Below are 14,980 nucleotides of genomic sequence, written 5' to 3'. Positions count from 1 at the left end.
GGCAGAGTTTGTTAAGTGTGTCCAGGACGGATTCCTGTCACATTATGTGGACAGGCTGACCAAGGGGAATGCCATACTGGATCTAGTACTAGGTAATGAACCGGGTCAGGTCACTGATCTCTCAGTGAGTGAGCATCTGGGGGACAGTGACCACCGCTCCCTGGCCTTTAGCATTATCATGAAAAAGGATAGAATCAGAGAGGACAGGAAAATTTTTAATTGGGGAAAGGCAAATTATGAGGCTACAAGGCTAGAACTTGCGGGTGTGAATTGGGATGATGTTTTTGCAGGGAAATGTACTATGGACATGTGGTCGATGTTTAGAGATCTCTTGCCGGATGTTAGGGATAAATTTGTCCCAGTGAGGAAGATAAAGAATGGTAGGGTGAAGGAACCATGGGTGACAAGTGAGGTGGAAAATCTAGTCAGGTGGAAGAAGGCAGCATACATGAGGTTTAGGAAGCAAGGATCAGCTGGGTCTATTGAGGAATATAGGGAAGCAAGAAAGGAGCTTAAGAAGGGGCTGAGAAGAGCAAGGGGGCATGAGAAGGCCTTGGCGAGTAGGGTAAAGGAAAACCCCAAGGCCTTCTTCAATTATGTGAAGAAAAAAAGGATGACAGGAGTGAAGGTAGGACCGATTAGAGATAAAAGTGGGAAGATGTGCCTGGAGGCTGTGGAAGTGAGCGAGGTCCTCAATGAATACTTCTCTTTGGTATTCACCAATGAGAGGGAACTTGATGATGGTGAGGACAATATGAGTGAGATTGATGTTCTGGAGCATGTTGATATTAAGGGAGAGGAGGTGTTGGAGTTGTTAAAATACATTAGGACAGATAAGTCCCCGGGTCCTGACGGAATATTCCCCAGGCTGCTCCACGAGGCGAGAGAAGAGATTGCTGAGCCTCTGGCTAGGATCTTTATGTCCTCGTTGTCCATGGGAATGGTACCGGAGGATTGGAGGGAGGTGAATGTTGTCCCTTGTTCAAAAAAGGTAGCAGGGATAGTCTGGGTAATTATAGACCAGTGAGCCTTACGTCTGTGGTGGGAAAGCTGTTGGAAAAGATTCTTAGTGATAGGCTCTATAGGCATTTGGAGAATCGTGGTCTGATCAGGGAGTCAGCATGGCTTTGTGAAGGGCAGATCGTGTCTAACAAGCCTGATAGAGGAGGTGACCAGGCATATAGATGAGGGTAGTGCAGTGGATGTGATCTATATGGATTTTAGTAAGGCATTTGACAAGGTTCCACACAGTACGCTTATTCAGAAGGTTAGAAGGCAACGGATCCAGGGAAGTTTGGCCAGGTGGATTGAGAATTGGCTTGCCTGCAGAAGGCAGAGGGTGGTGATGGAGGGAGTACATTCAGATTGGAGGATTGTGACCAGTGGAGTCCCACAAGGATCTGTTCTGGGACCTCTACTTTTCGTGATTTTTATTAACGACCTGGATGTGGGGGTAGAAGGGTGGGTTGGCAAGTTTGTAGACGACACAAAGGTTGGTGGTGTTGCAGATAGTGTAGAGGATTGTCAAAGATTGCAGAGAAACATTGATAGGATGCAGAAGTGGGCTGAGAAGTGGCAGATGGAGTTCAACCCGGAGAAGTGTGAGGTGGTACACTTTGGAAGGACAAACTCCAAGGCAGAGTACAAAGTAAATGGCAGGATACTTGGTAGTGTGGAGGAGCAGAGGGATCTCGGGGTACATGTCCACAGATCCCTGAAAGTTGCCTCACAGGTGGATTGGATAGTTAAGAAAGCTTATGGGGTGTTCGCTTTCATAAGTCGAGGGATAGAGTTTAAGAGTCGCGATGTAATGATGCAGCTCTATAAAACTCTGGTTAGGCCACACTTGGAGAACTGTGTCCAGTTCTGGTCACCTCACTATAGGAAGGATGTGGAAGCATTGGAAAGGGTACAGAGGAGATTTACCAGGATGCTGCCTGGTTTAGAGAGTATGCATTATGATCAGAGATTAAGGGAGCTCGGGCTTTACTCTTTGGAGAGAAGGAGGATGAGAGGAGACATGATAGAGGTGTACAAGATAATAAGAGGAATAGATAGAGTGGATAGCCAGCGCCTCTTCCCCAGGGCACCACTGCTCAATACAAGAGGACATGGCTTTAAGGTAAGGGGTGGGAAGTTCAAGGGAGATATTAGAGGAAGGTTTTTTTCCTCAGAGAGTGGTTGGTGCATGGAATGCACTGCCTGAGTCAGTGGTGGAGGCAGATACACTAGTGAAGTTTAAGAGACTACTAGACAGGTATATGGAGGAATTTAAGGTGGGGGCTTATACGGAAGGCAGGGTTTGAGGGTCGGCACAACATTGTGGACCGAAGGGCCTGTACTGTGCTGTACTATTCTATGTTCTATAATCATGGGACAATTTACAACTTGCCTACAACAGATTGGTCTGTGGGAGGAAACTGGAGCACCCGGAGGAAATCAAAGCAGTCACAGGGAGAATGTACAAACTCCTTACAGGCAGCGGTGGGAATTGAACCCAGGTTGCCCATACTGTAAAGCGTTGTGCTAACCACTATGCTACCCTGCCACCCTGCCTCAATGCACTATACAGTGAATTGGTGTGTGAATAGGATGCAAACCAAGTTTTTCCACTGTACCTCGGTACATGGGACAATAACAAAATGAAACCAATAAATGTTCTAATAAAGAAATGATATCTTAGTACTGCAGGTGAAGAAATGAATATTTACTTCACTGATGCCCTACTGCAAAGCAACTGGCAATCACCACATTACAAGGGCTGATTGATAAGTTTGTGGCCTAAGGTGGAAGAAGTCAATTTTAGAAAACCTAGCATGTTTATTTTTCAACATTGTCTCCTCCTACATTTACACACTTAGTCCAGCAGTCGTGGAGCATACGGATCTTGGCCCTCCAGAAAGTGACAATAGCAGGGGTGATTGATAAGTTTGTGGCCTAAGGTAGAAGGAAATGAGTTATACAGTTCTCGTTACATGCATATGCAGTTCAACGCTTTGAGTGATTATGCAGAAAGTTTGAAATTAATAACTCATCTCCTTCTACCTTAGGCCACAAACTTATCAATCACCCCGTGTATTTCTCTGCTCCACACCTCCAGTGGAGTTTAATTCATACTCGCTTTCTGGGGAATTATTCATGACTTAAAAAGATACTGAAGATCCAGATTCATTTATCACATTAGGGGCGGCACAATAGTGTGGCAGTTAGCGTGACGCTGGTAAAGCACCGGTGACCCAAGTTCAATTCCCATCACCGTTTGTAAGGAGTTGGTATGTGGGGGTTCCAGTTTCCTCCCACGTTCTAAAGACGTACGGGTTATCGGGTTAATTGGTCACATCAGTGTAAGTGGGCAGCGCAGGTACGTTAGCCTGGAAGGGTCTGTCACAGCGCTGTATCTTTAAATCTAACGGAGATCAAAACATACAGTGAAATGCAGTTAGATATTACTAACGGGTGGAATTACTACTGTGTTCACTGCTGGCTATTCGCAGATTGACATACAAAGAGCAGTCCATTTTACCTGTAGGAGCCTGTAGCTACTTTTTCACAATCAATTAACATGAATTTTTCGTGCACTTTGCCAATAACCTTGGCTCCTGTTCTGGTGTAGTAAGTACATCCCCTCAATGTGCGCACTCTCATCTTCTGGAAAAGAAAGAAACGATCGACTTGAAGCAAAGGAAATATCAGCAGAGCACGGTCACACATTTGTAAGAGCAAGTTTTGTTTATATGGTACAAAGGAAGCAGATAAAAAACAAGCTGCCAGGCATGTGGGGGGGGGGGGGGCGATCTCACTGAAAACTATCGAATATTGAAATGCCTTGGTAGAGTGGACATGGACAGCATGTTCCAAAAGTGGGTGAGTCTAGGACCAGAGGGAACAGCCTCAGAATAGAAGGACATCCATTTAGTACAGAGGCAAGGAGAAATTTCTTCGGCCAGAGTATGGTGAATCTGTGGAATTCATTGCCACGGACAGCATTGGAGGCCAAGTCATTTGGTATATTTAGAGTGGAGGTTGATAGCTTCTCAATTAGTAAGGGCGGCAAAGGTTATAGGGAGCTGACTCAGAATGGAGTTGAGAGTTAGGATGGAATAGCAGAGCAGACTTGATGGGGTGAATGGCCTAATTCTGCTCCTATGTCCTACGGTCCAATTTTCAGTTTGAATATCTTGGAGAAGACAGAAAATAAGAACAACCAACAGTTCTCTCTCAAACGCAATCTCTGAACAATTTTTTAAAAAAAATGTAAATACAACAAGGTGTCTTGAAAAAATGACGACAGGGGATTCAATTATAAGACATAGCAAAGACACATGGTTAGTAAGTTAATTGGTCATTGTAAATTGTCCTGTGGTTAGGCTAGGGTTAAACCAGGGGTTAAATCAAAGCCTATTCCGCAGTGTTCCTTTAAATACAGAAATACATACATAATACATAAGCAAGGAGTTGCAGTAAGCATTTAAAAGGGCTACTGGAGGAGAAAGTTGAATTCATTAAATAGCTCTTTTAAAAGGCTAGATCAGAGGAAGAACAGAGCCTCCAAGTTCTGCATTCTGCTAAGATCTGCAGTACGTTAGCCTGTATGGGACACTGCAGTAATGTAATTCAATGCAATGATTTGAAGTGACAAGCTGTCAGTATTATTCCCAGTCTTCTGGTGAAGAATTAAGAGTAGAGAATGGAAAAAAAAACTTCAGTCTCTTAACCTGGGTCAAATCTATCTCACGTTTGGAATGGGTACACAATATTATCATCATCACACACTCCATATTAACCTGCACCCTCCAAGAGTACCTCAACCTTGTCGTAGGGTTTGGAGACTTGCATTCCTCAATGACCTGGAGAGCTATGATGGCTGGAGTTAGGGCTTTGTGCTTTGGATCTTGGTAGGGTCACCCATGTCAAACAGGTCAAAGGGCAAAGGCCAGACTAAGAATGGTCCACCGGTCCTCCAGGTTCAGGGGTTCAGCTCAGTGCCAACAACCCTGACTGATCAAACAAAATTGTTATGGAAACCGCAATATAGAATATTTCTACATCTGGGTGCAATGGGTATGCCTGAGTCTCCATCCGGGACTTGCGTGATTAACAGTAGTGAACACCAAGCTACTAACATGAAGGAAACCCTGAACACCAGAGATAGAGGACCTTCATTGCTGCCCTAAACACCAGCAGTGTAACAAGCAAGTAGTACTACTGGTGCACCATAACAGCGTACCATCGAAAAAACAGATGGTGGTTACTTGCCAAGATGTCTTTAGCAGCACCTACAAAGCCTATAACTCTCTCATGGACTCAGTAGTAGGTCATAAACACAAGAGATTCTGCAGGTGCTGGAAATCCAGAGTAATATTGACAAAATGTTGGAGGAACTCAGCAGGTCAGGCAGCATCTAGGGAGAGGAATAAACAATCGGCGTTTCCGGCCAAGACCCTGCATCAGGACTGTTACTCAGCAGGAGGTGCTTGGGCACACCATCCATGTCACACCCAGAAACACTGTATATCCATCATTCCTTTACCACCTCCTGTTTAATCCTGGATCTCGTCTGCTACTACTCTGCAAGTGCCTTCACATGAGGAACCATCGTAGTTCAAGAGCACAGCTCATTACCAACTTCTTAAGGCAAATTCAAGAGGAACAATAGATGTTGGGTTTGTCGATGGCACACACATTCAGAGGAATGGGGAAGGGGGGTGAGAGAGAGGGGAGAGGGGAGGAAAAAAACCCCACAAAATTAGGTGCATGTACCCTTTCCTCCTCCACCCAGACACCAGCATCCCGACACATTTGCTGAAACTGTGGGAGGCCAGACTCATCCAGAAGAATATAGACAGGGACCCGTTTCCTTCTGCAGACTTCGTGGAGGTCCTGGAGAATGTCAATATCTGTGAATGAGTCCATTACCAGTGCAATAACCTACAATACAAAAGAAAATTTTTGAAAATTAAAATGCAAAGGGAAATCAGAGAAAATACACTATGATTCACTACAATTTACTTTATAAAATAAAATGTGACTTGTGGCTCTGATACTTTTTTAAAAAGCAAGAAACTGAAGGCTTTCAAAATATCCATCAACTTGAGGGCATGGCAAGAAAAAAAGAGAACAGTGCTGAGGATTGGAAATGAATGGGTAAATTAATTAAAATCGAGCATTGCATTTATAGAAGTATAATACATATCTGGAACTCAAATGTGAACACAAAACTAGTTTTGAACTCAGGCCCTGTAAAACAAGAACAAAAACAAAAGAAAATCACTATTACAAATATATCAGCATTACCCTACACTGGCACAACCGATTGACAGATGACGCAATAGCCACTGCTCTATGTACACATTTGGAGAAGCGGGATGCTGACGTGACAATGCCGTTCTTGGACTACAGTTCAGCATTGAACACCATAGTTCCATCCGGGCTTGACAAGAAGCTCAGGGACTTCGGCCCTGACCCTGCCTTGTGCAGCTGGATCCTGGACTTCCTGTCAGATCGCCAGCAGGTGGTAAGAGTGAGCTCCCTCACCTCCAACCCTCTGACTCTCAACACAGGTGCTCCTCAGGGCTGCCTACTGAGTCCCCTCCTTTACTCCCTGTATACCCATGACTGTATCGCCACCCACAGCTCCAATCTGCTAATTAAATTTGCTGACGACACTGCATTGATTGGCCTTGTCTCAAACAAGGCCTACAGGGAAGAAATCATCACTCTGACACAGTGGTGTCAAGAAAACAACCTCCCCCTTAATGTCGCAAAAACAAAGGAGCTGGTTGTGGATTACAGGAGGAATGGAGATGGTCTAACCCCTATTGACATCAATGGATCTGGGGTGGAGAGGATAACCAGCTTCAAGTTCCTCAGCATCCACATCACCGAGGACTTCACGTGATCTGTACACACCAGCTGTGTAATGTAAAAGGCACAACAGTGCCTCTTTCACCTCAGACAGTTGAGGAAGTTTGGTATGGGCCCCCATATCTTAAGAACTTTCTACAGGGGCACAATTGAGAGCATCCTGACTGGCTGCATCACTGCCTGGTATGGGAACTGCACCTCCCTCAATCGCAGGACTCTGCAGAGAGTGGTGCAGACAGCCAGCACATCTGTAGTTGTGAACTTCCCATGATTCAGGAGATTTACAGGGACAGGTGTGTAAAAAAGGCCCGTAGAATCAGTGGGGACCCGAGTCACCCCAACCACAATCTATTCCAGCTGCTACCATCTGGTAAATGGTACCACAGCATAAAAGCCAGGACCAACAGGCTCCAGGACAGCTTCTTCCACCAGGACATCAGACTGATGAACTCACACTGATTTGAGTGTACTCTATATAACATTGACTGTTCTATTGATTATAAATTACTATGATTGCACTTTGCACATTTAGATGTAATGTAAAGATTTTTAGTCCTGTGTGAAGGATATAAGAAATAAAGATAATTCAATATTTAACATTGGTTCCGTAATGGAGGATTGCGGGCAGTAAACCATTTCTCAAGGACTGGAATGAGTTAACTTTAATCTGTGTGCTTACTAGGTTGTCTATTATGTAAGGAATGAACCCCCACCTTGTAAATCAATACTCTCCAAGCAGAAACTCTGTTTTGACCACATGTACACAGAAAGACTAAGCCACCCACTCGTTGCTATCAACTATCATTGTCATGGCACCAATTGGTAATAAACAGAGACACTATGATATAGTGTTTGTTTTTTTTATGTCCTTGTTCTTATTGATGAAACATGACATGCCTAACTACAATGGACCTATTTCATTGTTCAGTACAATGAGTGAAGCTTGCTTTTTGAAATCTTGCAGGACTGTACTTACATTAAAGACCAAAATACATTTTTTTTATAATCAATTGCATAACCTGATCTCTCCCAAGCCATTTACAGTGAATTAAACACTGGAGGGCATCTTGGCCCAAAGGAAAATACAGCAGCTAAGTTATGAATAGCTAACATCACAGACAAGAATTGGCAATGTGCAGATAATTATTCTAGATATTACAGTTAACTCTCCTGCACTTCTTGGAATAATGCTAAGGGACACTGTTCCCTCCAAGTTATGTGGGTGTGCAGCTGCACAGTAACTGAAACGCTCCTGCGCACATAGCCTTTGTTGCCACACAGCTGGAATTCTCTTTTATATAAAAGTTAATATTTTGAAATTATGCAAAGGTGAAATACCCTACAATTTATTGAATATAATCCACAAATTTTCTAAATAATAAATATACCAAAACCTTTACTTTCAAACACTGACACATTGTAACAATAAGCACAGAATGGAAGTCGGTAGGTCTTTGTTAATGAATCGCCAGCCCGCTGAACGCCAACACCTTCTAGTCAAAACATTTTACTTTTGTCATTGTGCCTGCCAGTTGTTTTGACTGCCTGGTATGGTTTACTCGTGTTGTGGGTTGAGGTTTGTGTTTGCTTGATGTGTATATTACAAAAAAAAAATTAAAGTGCCATGCAGTTTCCAGGCTGTGTAAAAGTTTTCTGCTCAGAACAATAGTTGGTCCGCACAGCTGTTTAAAAAAAAGATAGAGGGAACATTGGTAATGGGCCATTTAAACTCGTGCAAGAATACAATTCGGTTTCTGTTTTAAGCTCTCATCAGAAAGGATGATAGATAGTGAAGCATTGTTTTGTCATCGCACTGGAGTATCCCTAGAGTGTATGCTTAAGCATCTGGAATAAGACTTGAACATTCCACTTACTAACTCAAGAAAACAACAGCTTTAAACTAATGGGCTATTCTTTAACTTGTTCCTCCTTTCTCAAACTACTGACTGACCTGCTGTGCTTTGTAGCATAGAAGCTGGCGTAACACTTCAGCAAGGAAGAGATTGGGGTTCAATTCCCACCACGGTTTGTAAGGACGTTATACAATCTCCCTGTGACAGCATGGGTTTCCTCTGGGTGCTCTGGTTTCCTCCCACATTCCAAAGACACATAGGTTAGTAAGCTGTGGGCATGCTACGTTGGCACCTGAAGCACGGCGATACCTGTGGGCTCCCCCAGCTCATGGTGCCAACTATGTAAGTCATTGATGCAAACGACACATTTCATTGTACATTTGTAATGCCCTGGTCAAGATTTTTACTGCTATGCTGTAGGCATTTCACTTTAGAAGTTCTGTAAGAACAGTCTGTTCTGCTTTCAGTCTGTTTGGGTTTGAGCTAAGGGGCTTTGTTGTTTAACTTAGGAATATGGTGTCAGCCAATCAGGATGGTGGAATTAGGAGAAGATTCTAGAGAAAGCTGGACAGAGGTTTTAGCGATGGACATTGGTGTGGGTCAAGGTCTTTTTGGCAGGAGTTGGGAGAAGGCAGGAGGGACGATGGCTGAGGATGCTGTCTCTGTTGCACAAGGTGCTCTGTGTGGATGAATGGCTTCAAGGAGGAAGGGACAATATCCCCCATGGGACAGCCCGTTTGTTCAAGATGGATTTCGAACGATACTCGGAAGGTAGTGTGTGGTTTCATGTAGGCACGAGTTAAAGGCAACTTCAAGATGAGCTCCAACTTGTGTTCACATTTGACTGTTTAATTATGATGGGTCTTCTTGATTTTGTTTCTTTAATACCAGGTTAGACTTCAATTGTCAATGCTTTTTATCTTCAATCTTATACATTATCCCCCATCCCAGATAATGAACGAGTTCCATTTTTACAGATTTTTCCACTTGATTTTGTCCAATAGGCAGGAAAATACACAAAAATCACTTCTGGTAAGCCCAGAGTGGGGTCCAGGCCCCAGAGCATATCAAAGGACTGAACCCGATGTTTGGATGGTAAGTGCCGTGCCGAATTGGGAAGATTGGGTACGGGCCAAATCAAAGCAGTGAAGTCCAGACCCAAGAGTGTATCGAGGTGACTGAACCCAATGTTTGGACAATGATTTAGGTGCCAGGCCTAGTTGAAAAGGTCAGGGTATTGGGGCCCAAGGTGGGCGATGGGCCTGTTCGGCTTGCGGCTCCGCTCTGAACTGAGTCTGTGGATGGACCCTCTGTGGACTCTGTTCAGAATGATATTTGATTACATTTATTGTTTTCTTTCCTCTGCACATTGGGTATTTGATGGTCTTTTTTTTTTAAAAAGTCGACGTTTCAGGCCGAGACCCTTTGGCAGGATTTCCAGCATCTGCAGATTTCTTCTTGTTTGTGTTTCAGGTTAATAAGTGCAGACTTATTGGGCCAAAAAAAACCTGATGTCATTCTCTATATCTCAATTTAAAAAATACTGGAGGAACTCTGCAGGTCAGGCAGCATCTACGGAAAGGAATAAAGAGCTGACATTTCGCGCCAAGACCTTTCATCAGGACTGGAAAGGGAGGGAGACAAAAGCCAGAACAAGGTTGGGGGAGGAGAAGCTAGGTGGGTGGGCTCCTGTATCTGCAGTCTCTGGTGTCTCCAAAGCTGTCTGGTTGCTTTCATTGTGTGTAATTGGCTTGGTCTACGTCCACACTAGACCAGATAATTCCGTAACCGAAGCTTTTTCTCTTCGTTTTGACCCTCCGTCCACACTGAAATGGCGTTTTCCTCCCCCGAAAACAGAGATTTTCTAAAACACCCTCCGGAGTGTGTAAATTTGAAAACGCCGACTGTGCAGAGCAGTGTGGATGGGGTAAACGGATATTTTTAAAAACGCTGTCATGACGTGCTGGAACAGATGGCCGCAGCACGGCATTTCATTGTTTTCTTGAACGCAACCCCCCACACAACCTAACAATTTCAGAACAGACGGCAACGACACTGAAGCCAGAAGAGTTACAAATGTACTCACCAAATACCTTGACCCATAGCTTACTGAATAAATAAGTATACTCACTTTGCCGTTTTCCGTCCTTGCTTGTATGAAGGTGCTTTACCTATTTATGCAAGTACTTCTCTGACAATAGATGTGCAACAGCCTAATGCAATATTGTATGGAAATACAGGATAACACTGATGCAGACATGTTTTATACATTTAACAAGCTGCTTTATTAATGCAACAGAGTTAGTCAGTTTTTCAATGTTCGTTGTCAGCCGGGTCATACTGTCTGTGAACTCCCTGTCAGTTGCCTCCATACGCTCCAGTATTTGTTTTTTTTTAAGTTTTAAGTCCTCCTGCATGAGAGCCAACAGCAATTCCTTTTAAGTTTTTCTAGCCTGTAACTGGACAAACGCGCACCAAGTATACCGTTTCCACTTCGCTTGTTTTCTGTGTGTCCTGCGCATGCCCAGTAGGAGATTTGCCCAAATACCCATTCTAATGTGGACGGAGATATTTTGAAAAACACCTGGTGTAGACGCCTATCGTTTTTATGTGAAACCGGCGTTTTCAAAATTATCCTGTCTAGTGTGGATGTAGCCTTAGAGGGTGGTGGGGTGGAAGTACGTCTCTACCAAACGTGCTGTAAGGCACTTCTTCTAATCACTGGGTGTGGGACATTCCATTGAAACTACATAAGGAAACAATAGATGAATGGTTCTACTTTTATCACATTGTTAATCGTGTATCTCTGCCATGTAATGCACAGTTCAGGGCAGATCTGTTTTATCACTAACCTTCTGGTTAGCTGGACGGCTGCATGAATACATCTTGGAAATCTACAGTTTGTACTGACAGGCTTTTAGAACAGACCAGTTATTCAAAGTGGTTCTGCTAATTGGAGTGTGGTGCCATTGTAAATAAGTAATTCTATAAATTTACCTGACTATATTCTGAATGTTAAAGTAAATGACCACAGCAAATGAAACTGCAGTTAATTTACTGTTGCTTTTGTGTTCAAGAAATACAAGAGGGTGATAAGAGGCACAGATTAAATAGAGAGCCAGAGACTTTATAGCCAGGGTTAATACGAAGAGGTTGGTAGCGGGGTGGAAATACGTCTGGCTAATTTGAAGAAGTGGATGGCAAGGTGGAGATACGTCTCTACCAAAGGAGGTGTAAGGTGCTCCTTCCCTCCACGAGAATGCAGGTCACCCTGCTAAGGTGTAGCACCTGCTTAGCCCAACTCGCCTGCAAAGCAAGATCACATGAAGCAATGGGAGCAGATGGTGGATGGCTGTATGAGCAGCTGGTGCATATCACAAGTCCTGGTTACGTGACCACTGACGCCAAGCAGACAATCTCTGAAGAGTATTGATAATGGCTGGGGTCACCCATCTGCCCAGAAGAAGGCAATGGCAAACCATTTCTGTGGAAAAATTTGCCAAAAACAATCATGGTCATGGAAAGACCATGATCACCCATGTCATACGACATGGCACATAACGAATGACAAATTAATTTAGAGATCATGCTGGAGCTATGACATCATGGAAAGTACAACTGGAGTAACTACAATGAGAACCTGTTTTCAGAAAATAAAACTGGTACACTATTTAACTTCCAATTGATACTTTGTAGCTGCAGTAAACCAATCCCTGGGTGTAGGACATACCCAGTTCCATAGCTACATAGGGAAACACAATAGACGAATGGTGCTGCCTGGCCTGCTGCATTCACCAGCAACTTTGACGTGTGTTGAGACGAATGGTTCTACTTTTATCACATTGTTAAAGTTGTATCCCTGCCACATAATGCACGGCTCAGGGCAGATCTGTTTCGTCACTTAACCTTCCAGTTAGTCGTAAATTCATGAAGCCGTCCCTCAACACGAACAAGAAGGGTGTCTGGCTTTTAGAACAGACCAGTGTCGAATATTCAAAGTGGTTCTGCTAATTGGAGTGTGGTGCCATTGTAAATGAGGAATTCTGCAAATTTACCTGACTATATTCAAACTGTTAAAGTAGGTGATTACAGCAATTGAAGCTGCAGTTAAGCATTTATCCTTTGTGTTCAAAAAGGTGATAAGAGGCACAGATCAAGTAGACAGCCAGAGACTTCTCCCAGGGCTAAGACGAACAGGTAGCGGGGTGGAGATACTGTATGTCTCTACTAAAGGAGGTACAAGACGCTCTTTCCCTCCACTGGCCTGCAGGTCCCCCAGTCAGGGCCATGTGAAACCATGGGAGATGGTGGTGTAAACAGCTGGTGTACATCAGCGACCACTGACGCCAGGCAGACAATCTCTGAAGAGTATTGATAATGGCTGGGGTCACCCGTCTTGTAAAGACACTGCCGAGAAGGCGGCAATGGCAGACTACTCCTGTAAGAAAAAAATTGTCAAAAACAATCATGGTTATGATCACCCATGTCATACGACATGGTACATAACTGATGAATGAATATGTGGGGGCATCATTTTTAAGGTGATTGGAGGAAATTATAAGGGGGATGTCAGAGGCAAGTTCTGTACACAGTGAGTGGTAAGAGCATGAAACTTCCTGCCAGGGGTGGGGACAGAGGCAGACACCTTAGGATATAGGTGCAGAATTAGGCCATTAGATCCATAAGACCATAAGCTATAGGAGCAGAAGTAGGCCATTCAGCCCATTGAGTCTGCTCCGCCATTCAATCATGGCTGATCCAATTCTTCCAGTCATCCCCACTCCCCTTTGCTGCCCTGGCTAATCAAGAACCTATCTATCTCTGCCTTAAATGCATCCAATGACTTGGCCTCCACAGCCGCTCGTGGCAACAAATTCCACAGATTTACCACCCTCAGACTAAAGAAATTTCTCCACACCTCTGTTCTAAATGGACGTCCTTCAATCCTGAATTTGTGCCCACTTGTCCTAGACTCCCCTACCATGGGAAATAACTTTTCCATATCTAATCTGTGCAGGCCTTTTAACATTTGGAATGTTACTATGAAATCCTCATTCTCTTGAACTCCAGGGAATACAGCCCAAGAGCTGCCAGACATTCCTCATATGGTAACTCTTTCATTCCTGGAATCATTCTCATGAAGTCCAAGTCTGTTCCGCCATGTCATCATGGCTGGTCCATTTTCCCCTCAACCCCAATCTCCTGCTCCCCGCCCCCCCCATAGCCCTTCATGCCCTGATCAATCAAGAATCTATTATCCTCCACCTTAAATATACATAAAGACTTGGCCTCCACAGCTGCCTGTGGCAAAGAATTCTACAGATTCACCACTACGGAAATTCTTCCTCACCTCGATTCCGAAAGGACACTCATCTATTCTGAGGCTGTGACCTCTGGTCTTAGACTCTCTCAGCATAGCATCCTCTCCACAGACATCCTATCAAGGTCATTCACCATTTGATAGGTTTCAATGAGATATTCTGAACACTTCCTCGTGCTTCTGAATTCCAGTGAATACAGGCCCAGAGATATCAAACTCTCTTCAGATGACAAGCCATTCAATCCTGGAACCATTTCCATAAACCTCCTTTGAACCCTCTCTAGTTTCAGCACACCCTTTCTAAGGGGCCCAAAACTGCTTACAATACTCTACCTGAGACCTCACCAGTGCTTTATAGAGTCTCAACATTATGTGCTTGCTTTTATAGTCTAATCCTCTTGCAATGAATGCTAACATCACATTTGCCTTCCTCACCCCAGAATCTATCTACAAACTAACCTTTAGAGAATCCTGCACAAGGACTCTCAACTTGTTTTATGCCTCTTTTTTTGTCTTTTCTCCCCATTTAGAAAATAGTCGACACCTTCATTTCTTCTGCCAAAGTGCATGACCCTACACTTCCTGACATTGTATTCCATCTGCTATTTCTTTGACCATTCTCCTAATCTGTCTAAGTCCTTCTGTAGCCTCTCTACTTCCTCAAAACTACCAGCCGCTCCACCTATCTTCATATTGTCTGCAAACTTTGCCACAAAGTCACCAATTTCATCATCCAAATAATTGACATTAACCTACAAAGAATCTGTCCCAGCACAGACCCCTGGGGAACACCACTAGTCACCGGCAACCGGCCAGAAAGGTCTCCCTTTATTCCCACTCTTTGCCCCCTGCCAATCAGCCACTGCTTTAGCGGAGCTAGAATCGTTCCTGTAATACCAGGGCTTGTAGCTTGTTAAGCAGCCTCATGTGTGGCACCTTGTTA

At 43.9% G+C, this 14,980-nt stretch overlaps 1 protein-coding gene across 1 annotated transcript in view; it reads right to left on the bottom strand.

Moving 5' to 3' along the window:
* Positions 1-14,980, bottom strand: part of fam83d (family with sequence similarity 83 member D) — a 34,276-nt gene that overhangs the window by 9,839 nt on the left and 9,457 nt on the right. The window contains exons 2-3 of the mRNA XM_063041148.1: positions 5,761-5,928; positions 3,524-3,648 (exon numbers count right to left, since the gene is read on the bottom strand). Of these exons, the coding sequence (XP_062897218.1) occupies positions 3,524-3,648; positions 5,761-5,928 (293 nt within the window). The remainder of the gene's footprint in view (positions 1-3,523; positions 3,649-5,760; positions 5,929-14,980) is intronic.

Source organism: Mobula hypostoma, chromosome 2 (genome assembly GCF_963921235.1).
Source record: "Mobula hypostoma chromosome 2, sMobHyp1.1, whole genome shotgun sequence".
NCBI classification, from domain to species: Eukaryota; Metazoa; Chordata; class Chondrichthyes; order Myliobatiformes; family Myliobatidae; genus Mobula; species Mobula hypostoma.
The sequence above is the reverse complement of the archived record's forward strand: the minus strand, read 5'-3'. Positions and strand labels throughout refer to the sequence as shown.